Source organism: Pagrus pagrus (genome assembly GCF_965226575.1).
Source record: "Pagrus pagrus genome assembly, chromosome: 3".
NCBI classification, from domain to species: Eukaryota; Metazoa; Chordata; class Actinopteri; order Spariformes; family Sparidae; genus Pagrus; species Pagrus pagrus.
Genome location: NC_140187.1, coordinates 10,570,004 through 10,585,165, shown reverse-complemented (window position 1 = coordinate 10,585,165; position 15,162 = coordinate 10,570,004). Strand labels below are relative to the sequence as shown.

Sequence of the window (15,162 nt, the reverse complement as noted above, 5' to 3'; positions counted from 1 at the left end):
GTGTTCCTTTTCCGAGGGGATTGTCAGCCAGTTGGACTACCATCGACCCTCCTTCGTTAGCACTGCTTTCACTGCATTTCTGACATCCCCCTGACATAAGGTGTAGCACACACACACTCTTGCATCCACTCACTTCTTGCCACCAGCAGTTTAACAAGCTGCCAGTTTATCTGCCGCAAAACAGGTTTCTGGACGGAGTAAACAAACTCAGAATTTGCACACATATACATTTTGGTGAAGTAGCTTGAATAAAACCTTAACATCCGGGCTTGAAAATAAAAAAGTTGTTTCTGTTTTAGTGTTTTTCCACATCTGAGAACATGCTGGTTAACATCAGCTTCTAAGGCTGTGGTTGTATAAACTATCCTTCAGCCGGGTTGAGACTGAAATTAATAGGACATGACAGGATAGCTCCCGAGGATCTCACTGGTTTAGATGTTCTTGATCATTCATACGCTGAATTAAAAATCAAAAGCAAACTCAATATAATATTTTGAAAGGGTAAGATGCAACTTGTCTCTCAGGGAGGGGAGAGGTGGTGCTCGAGGCGATTTTAAAGGATTTGTGTTTCGCAGACGGAGAGGGGAACTTTGTTCATACTGTTGTTGTTTGAGCTTGATGTTATGAAAGATGGACACTTGTTGAAGTACAGTTTGTGTGTTTTATCATTTGTCCTTCCATACAAATTCTTCATTTGAGGTAGCTCTTGTGGATTTGAACTTTTAATAGGCTATGGATTTCAACTTCATTTCATCACTGTCTGTAAAGTTATTAATGGAATAATTTAATGTTTTAGAAGATATACCAATATAGAGCAGCACCTAACGATTATTTCCATTGCCGATTACTCTGTCATTTTTTTGTCTTTTCTCCGTTGATTAATTAATGTTTTTGTCTCTAAAATGTCAGAAAATGGTGAAAAATATAAATCGGTGCTTCCCAAGGCCAAAGATGATGTCTTGTTTTTTCCACAGTCAGTTTACTGTCCTAGAGGAGGAAAGAAAACAGATCATTTTCACATTTAAGAAGCTGGAATCAGAGAATGTTTTTCTTGAAAAAAGAAATACTGTACTCAAAATAGTTGGTATTTAATTGAATGGTTGACAGCTGTGCTGTGCAGTGCTGCAAAGGTTCAGGTGTGCGTGTCAAACCTGCATGGCAACCTCACTGTGACAACAAGACTTCAGGAAGCCACACAGATTCACTGTGTCTTCTGTTGTTCACCAAGAAATTTCTCCAGCAAGAATCTCCCTGGATAAAAACATTTTGACTCCTGCTACACGTCATTATTACTGTAATTGCAATGAAAGGAAATAGGCAGATTTAAAAAAATGTTGAACCGACCCTTAAATCTTTTTTTTTTTTATGTTTATTTGAGTGATGACACCCTGAATGCGTAATTGCACGCAGCACATTTTGGCATTTCTTAAATCACCGCCGCTCTGTGTGATTATGACAACCACACAATCTTGAGTGCCGACACATGAGACTCACCTCCACTACTCATAAAACAAATGGATGGATTTAGTTTTACAAGAAAGATTCATTTGTAAATGTCAAACAGAAAGGGACCATTTATTTCACAAAGGGCCATTCATTCATTTCTCCCCGAGCGGCAAATAGGAGGCATCAGGCCTGTGGGGACTTGGAGAGTGTTTGCTATAGCTAGCGGCCGCACTCTGAAAGTCATTCATCAGAAGCATTTCCCCCTTCCCAAATTCGCCCCAGCCCAGCTGTCATGATGCTGCCAAGATGAATTAGCTGTGTCATCCTGTGTTTCCCTGTGCAGGCAGGGATACTCTTACTGCCCCTCAGGCTGTAAATATAAATCTGCTCCACCCAGCCACAGTACTTATACAGTAAGACTCCTGAATCCATTTTCAGATTAATGCATTGACGTGTCATGCATGATGGGGCTGCCACACTGAGTCCCTTCATAACATTACAAAAGAGGCTTTGGAGACCATCTTGTCATAGCACAGTGATACTGTGAATGCCAACTATTCACAGTATTTAAAGATCCGTTCTGAAGCCGGCTTGTGAGAATGACAGAAAAATAAGTTTAGTTTATTTTTTGAAGGATTTTCCATGCAGCAGTATGTTTCCCAAGGCAGTGCTTTACACGCTAGTTTTAAAACATTTCAGAGGCTTCACACTGTGCCTAAAACAGCCCTATAGCCTCTCTCATGTACCACCACTGAAAATTGGGTCAACATTGGCTTTTAAAGACTCGCACTGAATTCGATATTTAAAACTGAGCTTACCCATGTCCAATATGTTTGCATTGTCCAATCTGACCATTTCCTGTGCCAAAAACATGCTAGTACAGTAGTCTGCTTTACTGCTTGTCTGCGTTTCACTGAAGCAGCTTACACTGGGCACTAAAACTACTTTATATTAGCAATTATTAGTAGCCACACTGTAGTGATGAAACACCAGAATCATAAATAAAACGTCTTGATAAAAATCAATAAAAATATACTAATACCACAAATATGGCTAAAAATTCTCCCAAGGTCACCTTAAAAATATCCAGTGGTTTCAGACTTATAAATGTTGAAACGTCTCAACTTGCGGTCAGTGGGCTGCCTGCCTTGTCGCCTGTAAATTCACCACAATCCCCTCCACCTCATGTCAGGTCATAAACCTATAATGTGAATGTGATAAAACACATTTTGTTGAAATGTCAATATGGTATGTATGTGGTTTGCAGAAACTGCCAACATTTTATCCTGGTGACTGGACCGTTTGTAGAAATATTTTTAAAGCGCACTGCAGAAATGTTTCAATTCCATTAAGTTGGGAACCCAGAAGAGACAGATAAGAAAAAACATAATGGTCAAAATTGAAGCAGCAGAAGCCGAGACATCCTGACTTCTCATTTGTAGTATCGGTCATACTCCAAAAATACTAGTCACTGCTTTTTCCATATTACAGCACAGTTGTGTCTTTCATATCTTTTCCACAGAGGCATTTACACAACTATCTCCTGTGGTTGTGTAGTACTCCTCGCGAGGAGTGCCCCTGTAATCAGAGCTGAAAACAGAGATTTGCCAATAGACATTATCCTTTAACAACATCTGAGCTGTACCGAATTATTTAATTATCGTGAGGCTGTATAATGTTTATTGTAGCAGTTCGGCATGTTCTAGCTATTCACACACTCAGACTACTCTGTGTTCAGAGCAGTCAGAATGAATTATTATAGTTTAAAATCCAAGGACTTGTATTCACAGCACTTACACAATATGGCTCTTGATACTTGACAGTAGTGCTGTTGACAATGTCACACAATATTCAGCTTTGTTTTAAGGTCACTAGCTGAAGCTCTCTGTGCTCACAAGCTTACAATGAACTCCAGAGCTATTTCCACTGACTCACGTTGGATTAACAGAGTAGAGCGGCACTTACTTGATGCAGTGTTTAATTCAACCTTATAGCCCAGGAGATTAAGAAGATGTTGTAAAAGTGGCCTTTGTGACGCTTGTCCCTTGCAGCAGATGTACACAATTATCCTTAAAATTGTCTGGGTAAATCACCACCTGCTCCTCTGTCAGCCCCCGCAGCTACAGGACCCTGACTGTTTCTGCTCCTCTGTTTCTCTTTCTTTGCTCTGTACTTCGCCACTTCCCTCCCTCCATCTCTCTATGTCTGCTCCCTTGTGGAGGGTTTGGCGCCAAACATTCGCAGCAGGAGACATAGAAGAGACAGCAGCAACCAAGAGAAGCAGAGAATATACGAAGATCACAGAAAGAGGGGAGGAGAGAGGGAGGCAAAGGAGAGAACAAAGGTGTGTGTGTGTGTGTGAGGAGGGTTGACTTAAAAAACACACACAAACAAAAGGAGAATTGGCAGGACAGGGGGGAAGTGTGTTGTGTTTATGCCCTGGCAAACAGACAGGGGCGTTGTACTGTAAGTACTGAGGGCAAACAGAGAGACGGAAGGTAATGATAGAGGTAGAGTTTGTACAGCCGTGTAGATTAAAGAGATAGTGATAAGAAGAGAGGTTGGGAGTAGTGTTGAGCGCTCGCCTAGTGTCATGTAGTAGTTTGGCTCTACACATGTCAAGGTCCAGGCTGACCAGCCCCACCCCGATCCGGACCCGGAATGACAGTTTGATTAACTGCCGAGTGCCTCGACATCCCAGAGCTCTCGCAAACAAACCTCTGCCATCAGTGCATGCAGCCAGACACAGAGCAATGAGGACCCCACAGTGTTATTTACCCCTCAGGTTCAACATACACCAGAAAGGATACTCATGTGATAATACTCTCACTCTCTTTCAGGTAAGTTATTAATGAAAAATCCACATTTTTATTGATTTGTGATCTCGAGAGCTGTGATTCCATTCTACAGACTCCTCCGGCTGGTAGTAGCTCTTTTTATATGATTATTTCTTTATTGAGCTTTAGCATATATCCACAGGTAGATGCATAACGGTTGGCTTGACTGTATTACATCAAGCTATAACCTTAACTGCAAATTGTTTCTTTTATCCATCTTCCAAACTGTCTCATTCCCCAACCCAATCTCCAAAACCCTCCTACAATGTTCAAAAGATTGATAAAGATAGACATAAAATATCATCCCAATATCTACAGATATATCCATATGCAGACTTATCTAAAGACGAATATACAAAGTATGAGGTAATTTATTCGTTCATTATACAACACAGGTTGCGCAATTAGTCCATTAGTGCATAAACTCCTTCATGCCACACAAATTACAGAACATATATACAGTTATTTATATACAAATATTCAAAAACACATAATGCATCTTTTAATTCTGCGTTGGGGTGAATGTGAGCAGCAACAACAAGATGATGATAATGTGGTCGGCATCTTCACATCAAAAGTTTGACATCTTGGAAAACACTGTCCATCATCCTCGACTGAGTGTGAGCACCAAGCATCAATGTTATAAACACAGAGTCCACCTCTCTTCGTGCTGCTGTAGTCCTGCGCGCTGTCGGCCTGGAACACAGTCCGCCTGTCGCGTGCAACAGCTTGATCCGAGTCATTGTGGTGGACACAGGTCTGACAAAAATGTGGGCACAACAGTCTCTGATTTCACGTGGATTGGCCAGCCTGAGTCCCATTTGTCCATTTTCTTTTCCTGTGACCAGACATTAGCCAGCAGCAGCCTTAAACCAAGCTGGATTAGCATGGCTCTTATCCCAATTCTCATCCTACCGGGGGTGGTCCAGCCAGTCAGGTTGGATGGTCGAAAGGCACCATGGGCCGTGGTGGTTTCAAAGTCTGCTGCTCTTAATCCAAGACACCCGCTTTCTTCTCCAGTGCTGTTGGCAGTAGATCTGCAATAGGCAGTATTTTTTTAGCAATAAAGCTAAAAGAAAATAAAAAAACAAAAATTTAGCATAATTTAAAGGAGCACTGCATCTTCATGCTCCGTCGTTGCCATCGCATATACCTAAATATACGTACAAACATGCACAAAACAATACACCCGTAGCAATCTACAGTTGGACAGGCACTCATATACCACTGTACTACATCTACACTATTTACAGTGTCTGCGGAAAAAAACTAAATATCCAAAAGTAACCCTATGGCATATGTTGGTGTACATTTTTGATTCCTAACCCTAACCATGACGCAACAATACATTACATTCCCAGCACATCTACTTGTGTGTGCATTTACACCTGAAGGCCTTGGGGAAAAAAAAGATGGAAAGAAATAAAAAAGGAAGTAAATACATAAAAGCAAAAAGACAAACAAATATCTGGAGATTGAACAGTCTTGCATATCTACATATGTATAAACACGGTGCTATCTTGCAGGTACTTCTGTGATGTGTGCCAACTACAAAGTAACACCACACGTTTGAATACTAAAGGGGGAGGTTAAAAAAATCGAGATACAGCATGTAATTCTGAGTGAGCATGGCAAACACTGCATGCCAAAAGGTGTAATCCTAAAATGACTGCTCTCTAAAATGACTGATAAGATATGACGTCAAGTGGCAGCTATTAAATTTCTGTGCTTGTCTTTGCTTTTTTATTCATCCTCACTTGGCTTTGGAGTTCACTGCTTCACTGGCTTCTCTGATTGAAATTGAAGTCTTTTTCTCATTTGAAGGAACTGTCAAAGCCAAAATCCACCCAAAAAGCAACCATCTACTGATTACTCTTATTCACATGAGTTCACAGCGATCAAGCAACTAATACTCTGTGGTGTTTAATAGCCTGCGATGTAAATTCATGGCATCAGTTTGTGATGGATACTGACATTTGTGGACTGAGAATGTTTCTGTAATTACATCCCTTTTTGTTTCATTGCGGTGCCGCTGACAGGTCTGAATGCCAAAACATGTCCATAAATTTACCCCAAATACTGTTAGTGTGTAAATGAAAGACCCCATCAGCTTTATGTTCAACAGCTCTAGGATTTGTCTCAATAACGGCACTGAAATGACTCTGCAAGAGACAGATTCACTCTCTAAAATGAAGATTGGGCTGTGATTATATGATTATAGTAATGCTATATGTGTGTTTCCCTTCAAGGCAGCAGTCTTTGGATGCCTGAACTCTTTCGTCTTTGAACAAATAAGTAAGCAGCATTTTATAGACTGAAAAGTTCTGCCATGGGAGTATACACATCAAAAAATCAATAGTCTTTTAGCTAAAGTCTGCATTTTTCCGGGCAGCACTCATCAAGGAAACAATTCTTTTTATGGTATTTATTTTTTATTCTTTATATAAGCAGTGGATGGTGTGTTTGAAACAGTGTTTCCCTTTCATCTATTAATAGATTAATGGTTTATTGTAGGAGCCAGTCACTCAAACACAATATTTATTTATGTTTTAGGTATTAGTAAACGTAAGACATGTGCACAATTTCCTCTTACAAATATCAGGGTCTGCTTTCATAAGGGGTTCATTAGTGAAACTCTTCAGCCGCAGTTCAGGAGCAGCATGCATTTGTTATTCTGTTGTTGTTACACTTGCTGTGGGATTGTGTTTCTCTGTCAAGCCAGTATATCATTATCCCTTCACCCAGACGGATTAGCTTGTTGCGCAGAGCCTCTCCTCCGATATGTCTCTCTCTTGATGAGCTGACTGGGGAAACAGGGCAGAACAAATGTTGTTAAATGCCAAAAGTGTCAGGATCTATCTCCACTGAATTCTGATGCACCACCAACCAAGTTTTTAAATATAAATTACCAATAATCTATACAAACACATTCTCACTGCAAGCTCAAACAAATTAGGCAGATTCGTCGTCAGTGGCCTTCAGTTTCAAGCTATGACATTTTACCTACCACTCTAGCGTCAGCTTTGCACTTGAAAGCCTCTGCATCCAAGTAAACATTAATACGTTATATGCAACGTCTCGTTACACTTTCAAAATAAAGGCTCTATGGTCAAGTTAGCAACAATAAGTAATATGCAACATCCGCTTAGTCTTATATAATATGGTATGCTGACAAACATTTTGCACTATATGACATATTAGGACTTTTAGACTGTTATTAAGGTTGTCAAATGGTTGTGGTGTGGTTAGGTTTAACCAAATTGAACTACTTGGTCACAAACGGAACGTGAACTCCAGTCTCTAGAGGGATTGTCCTGTGAATGACCCACCCCAACCACCCCCTGACTTGAACTTTCTTGCTCTTTATACTACTGCACTAGAGCGGCGCTTCAAGAAGTGATGCTAGAGGCGTACCTACAGCATTAAACTTTGAAGTGTTGGGCCACCACCCACGCTGCTGTATTTGACGTGTTGGCAGTAAGAACAACCTGTCTAGACGTGCTTGGACATCATTTAGTTGGATTGGAAAAAAGTTCCCTCTTTCCTTCATGTTCTCACACCTTCTTACTTTCCTGTTTACAGGTGTTCAGTGTTCTGTACATGACACACGATTGTATTATATCAGGTACACCTTCATTTCAATGATACCGCTATGTGTGATTCTCATTGTGAGTCACCATTCCCTATGACACCTTCCCTCGTTAGAAGGTGAGTAATCACCCAAGAACAAGACCTGATTGTCCTCAGAAGTGACATTATGACGTGTGTTACAGTTCTTGCCAGCCAGATGACTACAGTGAGAAGTACGATTATGGAGGCTGCATCCTCTATGAGCCCAGAAACATGGAGATTAAACTGCTGCTGGTTGTCTGATCTCATCTGTTCCTAGTAGTGCTTGACTCTCCTGTCATGTACTCTCTGTGTGTACTATCATGTAGCCTGTGGGTGGATGAGGTATCGACTGGACAAAAAAGCAGCCTAGTATCCCTCAGAAATGCACCAATGTAGGAAGTGATGTGACCTTTATATAGCGAGGCAGAAAACTGGGAGTGTGGAGATCAGGATGCTGGATGAGCATCCTGGTAATTAGTATCAGCACTCTCACCACTATCTTTCTGTAAATGTAACCAAGAAGTTGAGTTGAGTTATTTGCCATAATCACAATTTTTTTACAACCTTTAACCCTGCAGTAGATATTGTAGCAAGACATTTTTTAAATGTTGGCACTGGATTTATTATCGACCTTCTGGGTTGCAAAACTGGTACACACAAACAAATATACACACAGATATGAAAGTAAAATTGTATTACAGCTTTGCTCTTATTGTTGAGTTTTGTTCTGTTATTTGTTTGTTTTTAGTTTTTTTGTTGTATTTGCAACATCACTAAAAGAAGCCTGACAGGGCAAGAAACACGAGTGGTGACGTTCAGACAGGTTATAAATAAACCTCCAGGCACAGCTGAATGAACCTACCAGTGGACCCTCAGTGCATCGAGATTTTTCCACTTATCAGACAAGACATTGACTCAAGCTATCATCTCAAGGTACTGGAAAGAAAACAAAAATAAAAACCAACACACTGCAATACAAAAACTCACTGGTGACTTCCCATTGGACACAAACAACTGTCTCCTGAATGTATAACCCGACCCTCCATCCCCGACTGCCTCCATATGCAGACTTTTCTCCTCACTTCCTCCTTTGCAGCTGTGATGATTACTACAACCACTAGAGGCCGCCACCTAACAACAAATGTAAACATAGTTTCATATTTTGCTTATATGGGTTTTTTTGTTTGTTTTTTTATGAGGACAGGCTCTAAATACAACATGTCCATCATAGTGGATTTAGGGATAAGCAGGACAGTCCACTTGTGCCGTAGAAGTATGAAGACATAGTTCCATGCCAAATAATCTGTTCACAGTTTATTAATGGGTACTTGAGTGTGCATCTTATTTTCATTATTTTTCACTGTAATGTTCCGCATCACATCTTTGATCCATTGGTTACACCCTTCAATTTAATTGAGCAACTAACTTATAAAGCCCAGTACATAATTAAAATAATGACTTCTCTCTCTGTGCGATGTGTGCAGTTTTTCTATGCTGGAATAATAGCTGGTCCCAGGTATGCTGCGGGGTATTTGATTAAACACAAATTACCTGAGCGATATGCATACTGCCTACAGTTAAGGCACAAAAGATTCAAGAATAGGGAACCCAGCAGGGCCAGCAAGTCTCTCATCATGTCAGTTCATATTGTGTTTTGTGATGCATTTTCCCAAATATAAAATTACCTTAAATTAGGAAGCAGACTTAAAGAACGGTATAGCAGCATTGAACTGTATGTCTTAGCAAAATATTTGCTTCTAGCAGGCTGGTGATGTTGTGACTACACTCACAGGGCTAGTTGGTTGAACTGCTGTAGCTGTCTACTCCCACCTATCATTTTGTTTACCACCGTATTTTTCAGTTCAGTTCAATAAAAAGTTATTGAAGAGGGAAAATAAAGCTCTCCTGGTCTGTCTGCAAACTCGTTAGCTGGGCTTCTAATGAGACAATAAATTCACAAACTTTATTCTGAGGACCTATTTGTACAATCGTATCCTGTCTCACAACAGAAACAGTATTTTAGGAGGGAGGAGGTTAAATAAAAGGTCTGCACTCTCAAGTTGGCTTGCTGTTGGTCAACTGTGAAAATTTCTGCAGATTTGCTTCAGATGCCCAGCTGGTTGGTGCAGCCTTGCCCTCATGTAAGCTAGATGTATTTAAAAGTTTGCAATTTACCATCCAAGCACGTTATAGGCTTTCTTGTTCACTTGCGACGCACCATATTTGCCATACATCCGTGCGCTCAGTTTTTTGAGCGAGGGATTCTGATTTAGCGACATAATAAAGTGATTTTTAGTATAAAATCTGGCTAAACTGTTGGCCTTTTTACAACCTGTCTGACTTCTCTGTAGTGATATCACCTTATTCCCAGAGGTCAGCCATTACCCAAGTTGCAAGATGTTTTATCCTTTAAGAGAGAGAGAGAGATATGAGACAAGAAAAATTGATTCACTAAGTGCACCTCATTCATGCTCTCTTTCTCATCTCATTCACACCATTTCCTTTGACCTCAGTCACACAATAAACTACGGAGACACACAATCACACGTACACACTGTGCCCACAAGTGGGAGCAGAGAGTGAGAATCAGGCCTGCATGGGGTCCAGCATTTCACTCTGGATTGGAACACTGTGTGATGAAGACCAACCGAGCATGAACCACCACTTAACCAGTCCCCCCCATCGCCAAGAGAGAGAGAGAGAGAGAGAGATGGTGTTCGCGAAACGCTTTGTCAACGGTGCATTCAAGCCTCTGTCCCCTGCCTGAAACAGGTTTCCCTCATCACAGCAACACCGGGGCACCACAGGGTCAAAAAACCCATTACATCTGAGTTTGGCTTTTCAGGACTTTTGGAGACGCTTTAAAGACGTGCAACACGATTTGCATTAGTTAACGAGCAGCATCTTGACCTTTTTGTTTTCCCCCTAACATTTCACATCTCCCACTGAAACACATCAGAGGATTGACAGTCGGGGAATGTCAACTAGTTTGCTTATACTTGAGTGTCACCAAAATGTTAAGCACCCGGTGAATGTTTTCTCTCTCCGGCAGCGTTGGATCTTCACCAATATTTAAAATTCAACTGGTGGAACAGTAATGAAAGAGACTACAGCCTCTACAGCATTACCGTCTACAGAGCAGCGTTCAATTTTGAGGAAGAATACAAATTGTGAGCCAGGAGGGATTACTGTGCATGTGTGTGGTGTTGTGTTGTGTTAGCGTGCCTGTAGGTGTCTGTGTGTGTGTGTCTCTGTGTGTGTCTGTGTGTGTGTGTGTGTGTGTGTGTGTGTGTGTGTGTGTGTGCGTGTGTGTGTGTGTGACAGGCTTGAAAAGGAAGACAAATGTTCAGCAGCTTTTTGAGGCCAATGATTTCATTCAGGAAACAGCACTGAGGATATTCTGGGTGTGGGGAGTGAGGGTGGAGGGGGAGGCGGAGATGGAAAAGTAAGAATCAAGATTGGGAGGCAAACAGAAGAAACGTGTAATTACAATATGGCTGTGACTGTAACTAAATCCATTGTCTCTGGAGCATTTCTTCAGATTTTCTGAGACTTTAACTGTTGTAATTTTGATGAAATAATCCCCTGGACTCCTGTTGCTGCACAGTAGCGCATTAAATCATGCTTTCTCCCCCCTCCAACCCCCTCGGACAAGCTCAGGGAGCGCTGTGCGTCTGACAGAATACTCCCCCATCACCACCGCAAGCTGCTGCTCAGTGGAGGAGCGAGCAGAGCTGCGTGCGCTTCTCTCTCTCTCTCCCTCTCTCTCTCTCCTTCTCTCTCTTTCTCTTCCCCTCTTTCGCCCTCTCATTCTCTCTTTCTCTCTCTCCCTCCAAAGTCTCTGACAAACAGCAGCCATCTGAGAGCGCAGAGGCGAGTTTAGGCTCATTCACTGTGACCACAGCGGGACCGATGTTCAAAGCGCGCACCAGCCTGCCTCCAAAATGTGCCAGTGCGACTCATCCGGATCAAAACCGAGACCGGGCTCCCTCGCCGAAGCCGGGAAGCTGTTCTTGAAGCACACAACATTGCATGGCTTGAGGCACATCTTTATCAGCGGCTCCTACCCCCGGCGAGTTGCGTGGCTGCTGGCTTTCTTGGCGGCACTGGCCCTGCTCTTCACCTGGTCCTCCAACAGAGTGCGGTACCTGCTCTCCTCGCCCGTGTACACCAAGGCGCACATGGTGTACGCCAAGAGGCTCGTTTTCCCCGCCGTCACCATCTGTAACCAGAACCTGCTGCTGCCGCGGCGCATGAAGAAGACGGACATATTCAGCGCGGGGAGATGGCTGGGACTTTTCGGGAGGAACTGGCAGGTGTCGCCCGCTGCGAGGGACGCGCTCACACCTTTGCGCGGCGACGGCGGAGGGAGCGCGGGGGGAGAGCCGCCCTGGTCCCCGCTGTCTCGGATTCTGGACTTCAATCACTTTCTGCCTCCTCCGCGGGAGTCCCAGCCGTCCATGAGGCAGCTCCTGGACCGGCTGGGACACCAGCTGGAGGAGATGCTGCTGTACTGCCGCTACCAGGGAGAGCTGTGCGGGCCGCGCAATTTCAGCACCGTGAGTGTGTCGCCAAAGTTCAGGTCTTTGTTTTCACTCCCCCACACCCCCTCCCAACAGGTTGATGCAGCTTTTAAAAGATGGATGTAGCATTTTCGATTATCAGGCAGAGTCGGGGGGTGAAGTGTTTGCAATTTACCGTCGGCATCTTTTACGTCTTGTCTTTAATTAATGTGCTTTGAACACATGCAATCACCAGGCTGGACACCGGCGCGTTCCTCTGCGCTGTTGCTGGGTAATGCGCCTCAGTAGTTCAATTAACTCTCTCTCTCTCTCTCTCTCTCTCTCTCTCTCTCTCTCTCTCTCTCTGCACCTCTCAGGCTCTCACCATATAAATGCCACCATAATATTTCTATATGGACTTGTGCTGCCTTGCACTCCTTAGCAGTGATTTATCTTGCATAATTGGATTTCAGCTCACAGTCTATCTCCATAACAGTGTTGTATTATTCCTGTAGCTTTCCTAAATTGGCTGACTGGACAACAGAGGTGTTGGTGTGATGTGTGCCTTTTGAAATGCATTACAGAATAGCATCTGTCTCTTTCTATTGTGTCACTGTTGGAAACTGTGGCTGTAAATTCCTCACAAAACGATATGATAAGTTGTATAATTTCGTCAGAGATTATTGTAAAAAAAAAAAAAGAAACAGCAGTCTTCTGCATTCACCATATGGTCTGAAGGGGTCCCTCCTGTGTCGTCCAACACTGCCGGATCGATGTGTGTACAATCCTGTGCTCACGAGAGGCCAATCTGCCCCTAATGAAGACTTTTGATTCATTTAGCAACGCTTTACAACGCTCGCCGACACACAGTGATGGAACGCAGTTAGTGTTGGCCTCATTGGTAAGCTGCGGCCCCATTGATCGCACTCCATCATCGCCTGGAGAACAATGTGGAAGCCAAACGCCTCTCTCTCCCACCTCATTACCCAAATTTGTTTTCAGTTAAGTAGATTTTCTTCTGCTGTTTGAAACACAGTTTGATGTTTGGGGAGTCAGTTTTTTTCTTTCTTTCTTTTTTTATACCGCTTGCAGCCGGCAAGACCGAGGGTTATTTTATGTTTTGAGGGAATTTTATAATTTGAAACTGCTTGCCTCAGTGGCAGCCCCCGGTCTCTGTGTCATCAAACCGTATCCACAAATAATGCATCAAACAGATGCTTTTATTTCTTCACCAATTTAAATCTGGAACCACAAAACAAGTTATCACAGTCAAACACATTTCCTCCTACCAACATCTTTAGGAAAGCTTCATGTCTTCTTAAGGGTGGCCGAGCAACAGCAAGCTATCCCAGAGATAAACATAATGCCGATGCCTGAGTTTTGGGGATATGTACTGGTGCATTGATAATCGATGATGTCCTGCTTGGCCTCGGGGCAGGCGAGAAGAGCCGTCGGCATGAGTCAGACCAATAGAATCAGTCACACTTGAGAAGTGAGGTGGGGAGGAGGAAGGCAAGCCTGTCTACATACAATATGTTTCAGGACTTATTGACTCCTGTGCAGCCCTCCTTAACCCCCACCCCTGCTCCCCCATGTTGCTGGGACTCTCTCGAAACTCTGTAAATTCGGTACACTGGCCTCATCAATCCATCCTTCCCTCCGTGCAGCTGCTACATCCTTCTTTATCCGTGCTTCAACAACACACATGCTTAATTGTCATCCGGCAGGCCTCTCCTCACTTGCAGGTCCCAGACATTGATTTCGGTGACGAAATCCATTCGAGAACATCCAGTCAGCCTCTGTCCCTCCTGTGCACCCTATTGATTGACAGCCCTCAGCCCAATTTGCTTGAATCTTACTGTGAAGTCTAGCTGAAGGTGTATTTACTCTCTGTATGTGCTGTCTGGATAATCAGTGTAATGGCTTCTTCTTTCCTTGTCGATTTCATGGATGAAATGCAAGCGCACTGGCAAACAAGGCCGAAAGTCGGCTGTTGGTCAATGTCAGGGCCATCAGTAAGTGTGTGTGGCCCTAGTTGTTGTGGTGTGTCTAGCACCTGTGGCACTAGCTGGCACTTGAGGCGGATATGTGGCCGATTGAGCATGTACAATCACTGACGGAGCTCATGAGAGATGCAAATCAGCTTATGAGAGATGAGAGTAATTTTGATTGGCTCTTCAGTAAGCGAATCAGTGTACGAGAAGAGAAACAGAAAAAAGAAAGGGAAAGCTCCTTGAGCCTGTCGCTGTAGTATCCATAATTTCACCCCTATTTCTCCTTATCTCCACTTAGCCCTCCGGTGAGTGTCTATATAAGCGAGAGTGGTGTCCAAAAACCTGCTTTATTGTAGCAGTTTCCATTTTCTGAATGACAAGTGCAGACTACTGCCACCTGATGGTATGGTGAGCTATTTCCTGTCACACAGTTGGTTGTCAACTGTAGTCTTTGTTGTGTGTTCAAGTGCAGCTTTTTGTCCGAGACACAGGCGTCACGGGGCGGCGCAACAGTCAGCCTTTCTCGCCACTAGTCCTTTGACGTCAGTTTGGTGTATCTGAGATTATGGTGTACCTAAGAGGAAAAAAAAATCCCACCCTAAAACTCTTAAATTTGCTACTGCTAAAAACAACAACAAAAAAACTACAGCTAATAGCAACAACCGTGGATTTATGAAATCGATATGTATTTGATTTACCTTGCGTTATTTTGATGCACTCAGAGCTACAATACACAAGTCAAGTCAAGTCAAAGATAATAAACCCGGTATC

At 42.9% G+C, this 15,162-nt stretch overlaps 1 protein-coding gene across 4 annotated transcripts in view; it reads left to right on the top strand.

Moving 5' to 3' along the window:
- The window catches only part of asic1b (acid-sensing (proton-gated) ion channel 1b), a 162,036-nt gene that overhangs the window by 119,509 nt on the left and 27,365 nt on the right, over positions 1-15,162 (top strand). Inside the window, exon 1 of one of the 4 annotated variants that reach the window (XM_084348700.1) lies at positions 11,627-12,454. The exons of the other annotated variants lie outside the window; for them this stretch is intronic. Coding sequence (XP_084204826.1) covers positions 11,840-12,454 — 615 coding nt within the window. The 5' untranslated portion in view covers positions 11,627-11,839. Of the gene's footprint in view, positions 1-11,626; positions 12,455-15,162 lie in introns of those variants that run through there. 4 annotated transcript variants of the gene reach the window in all.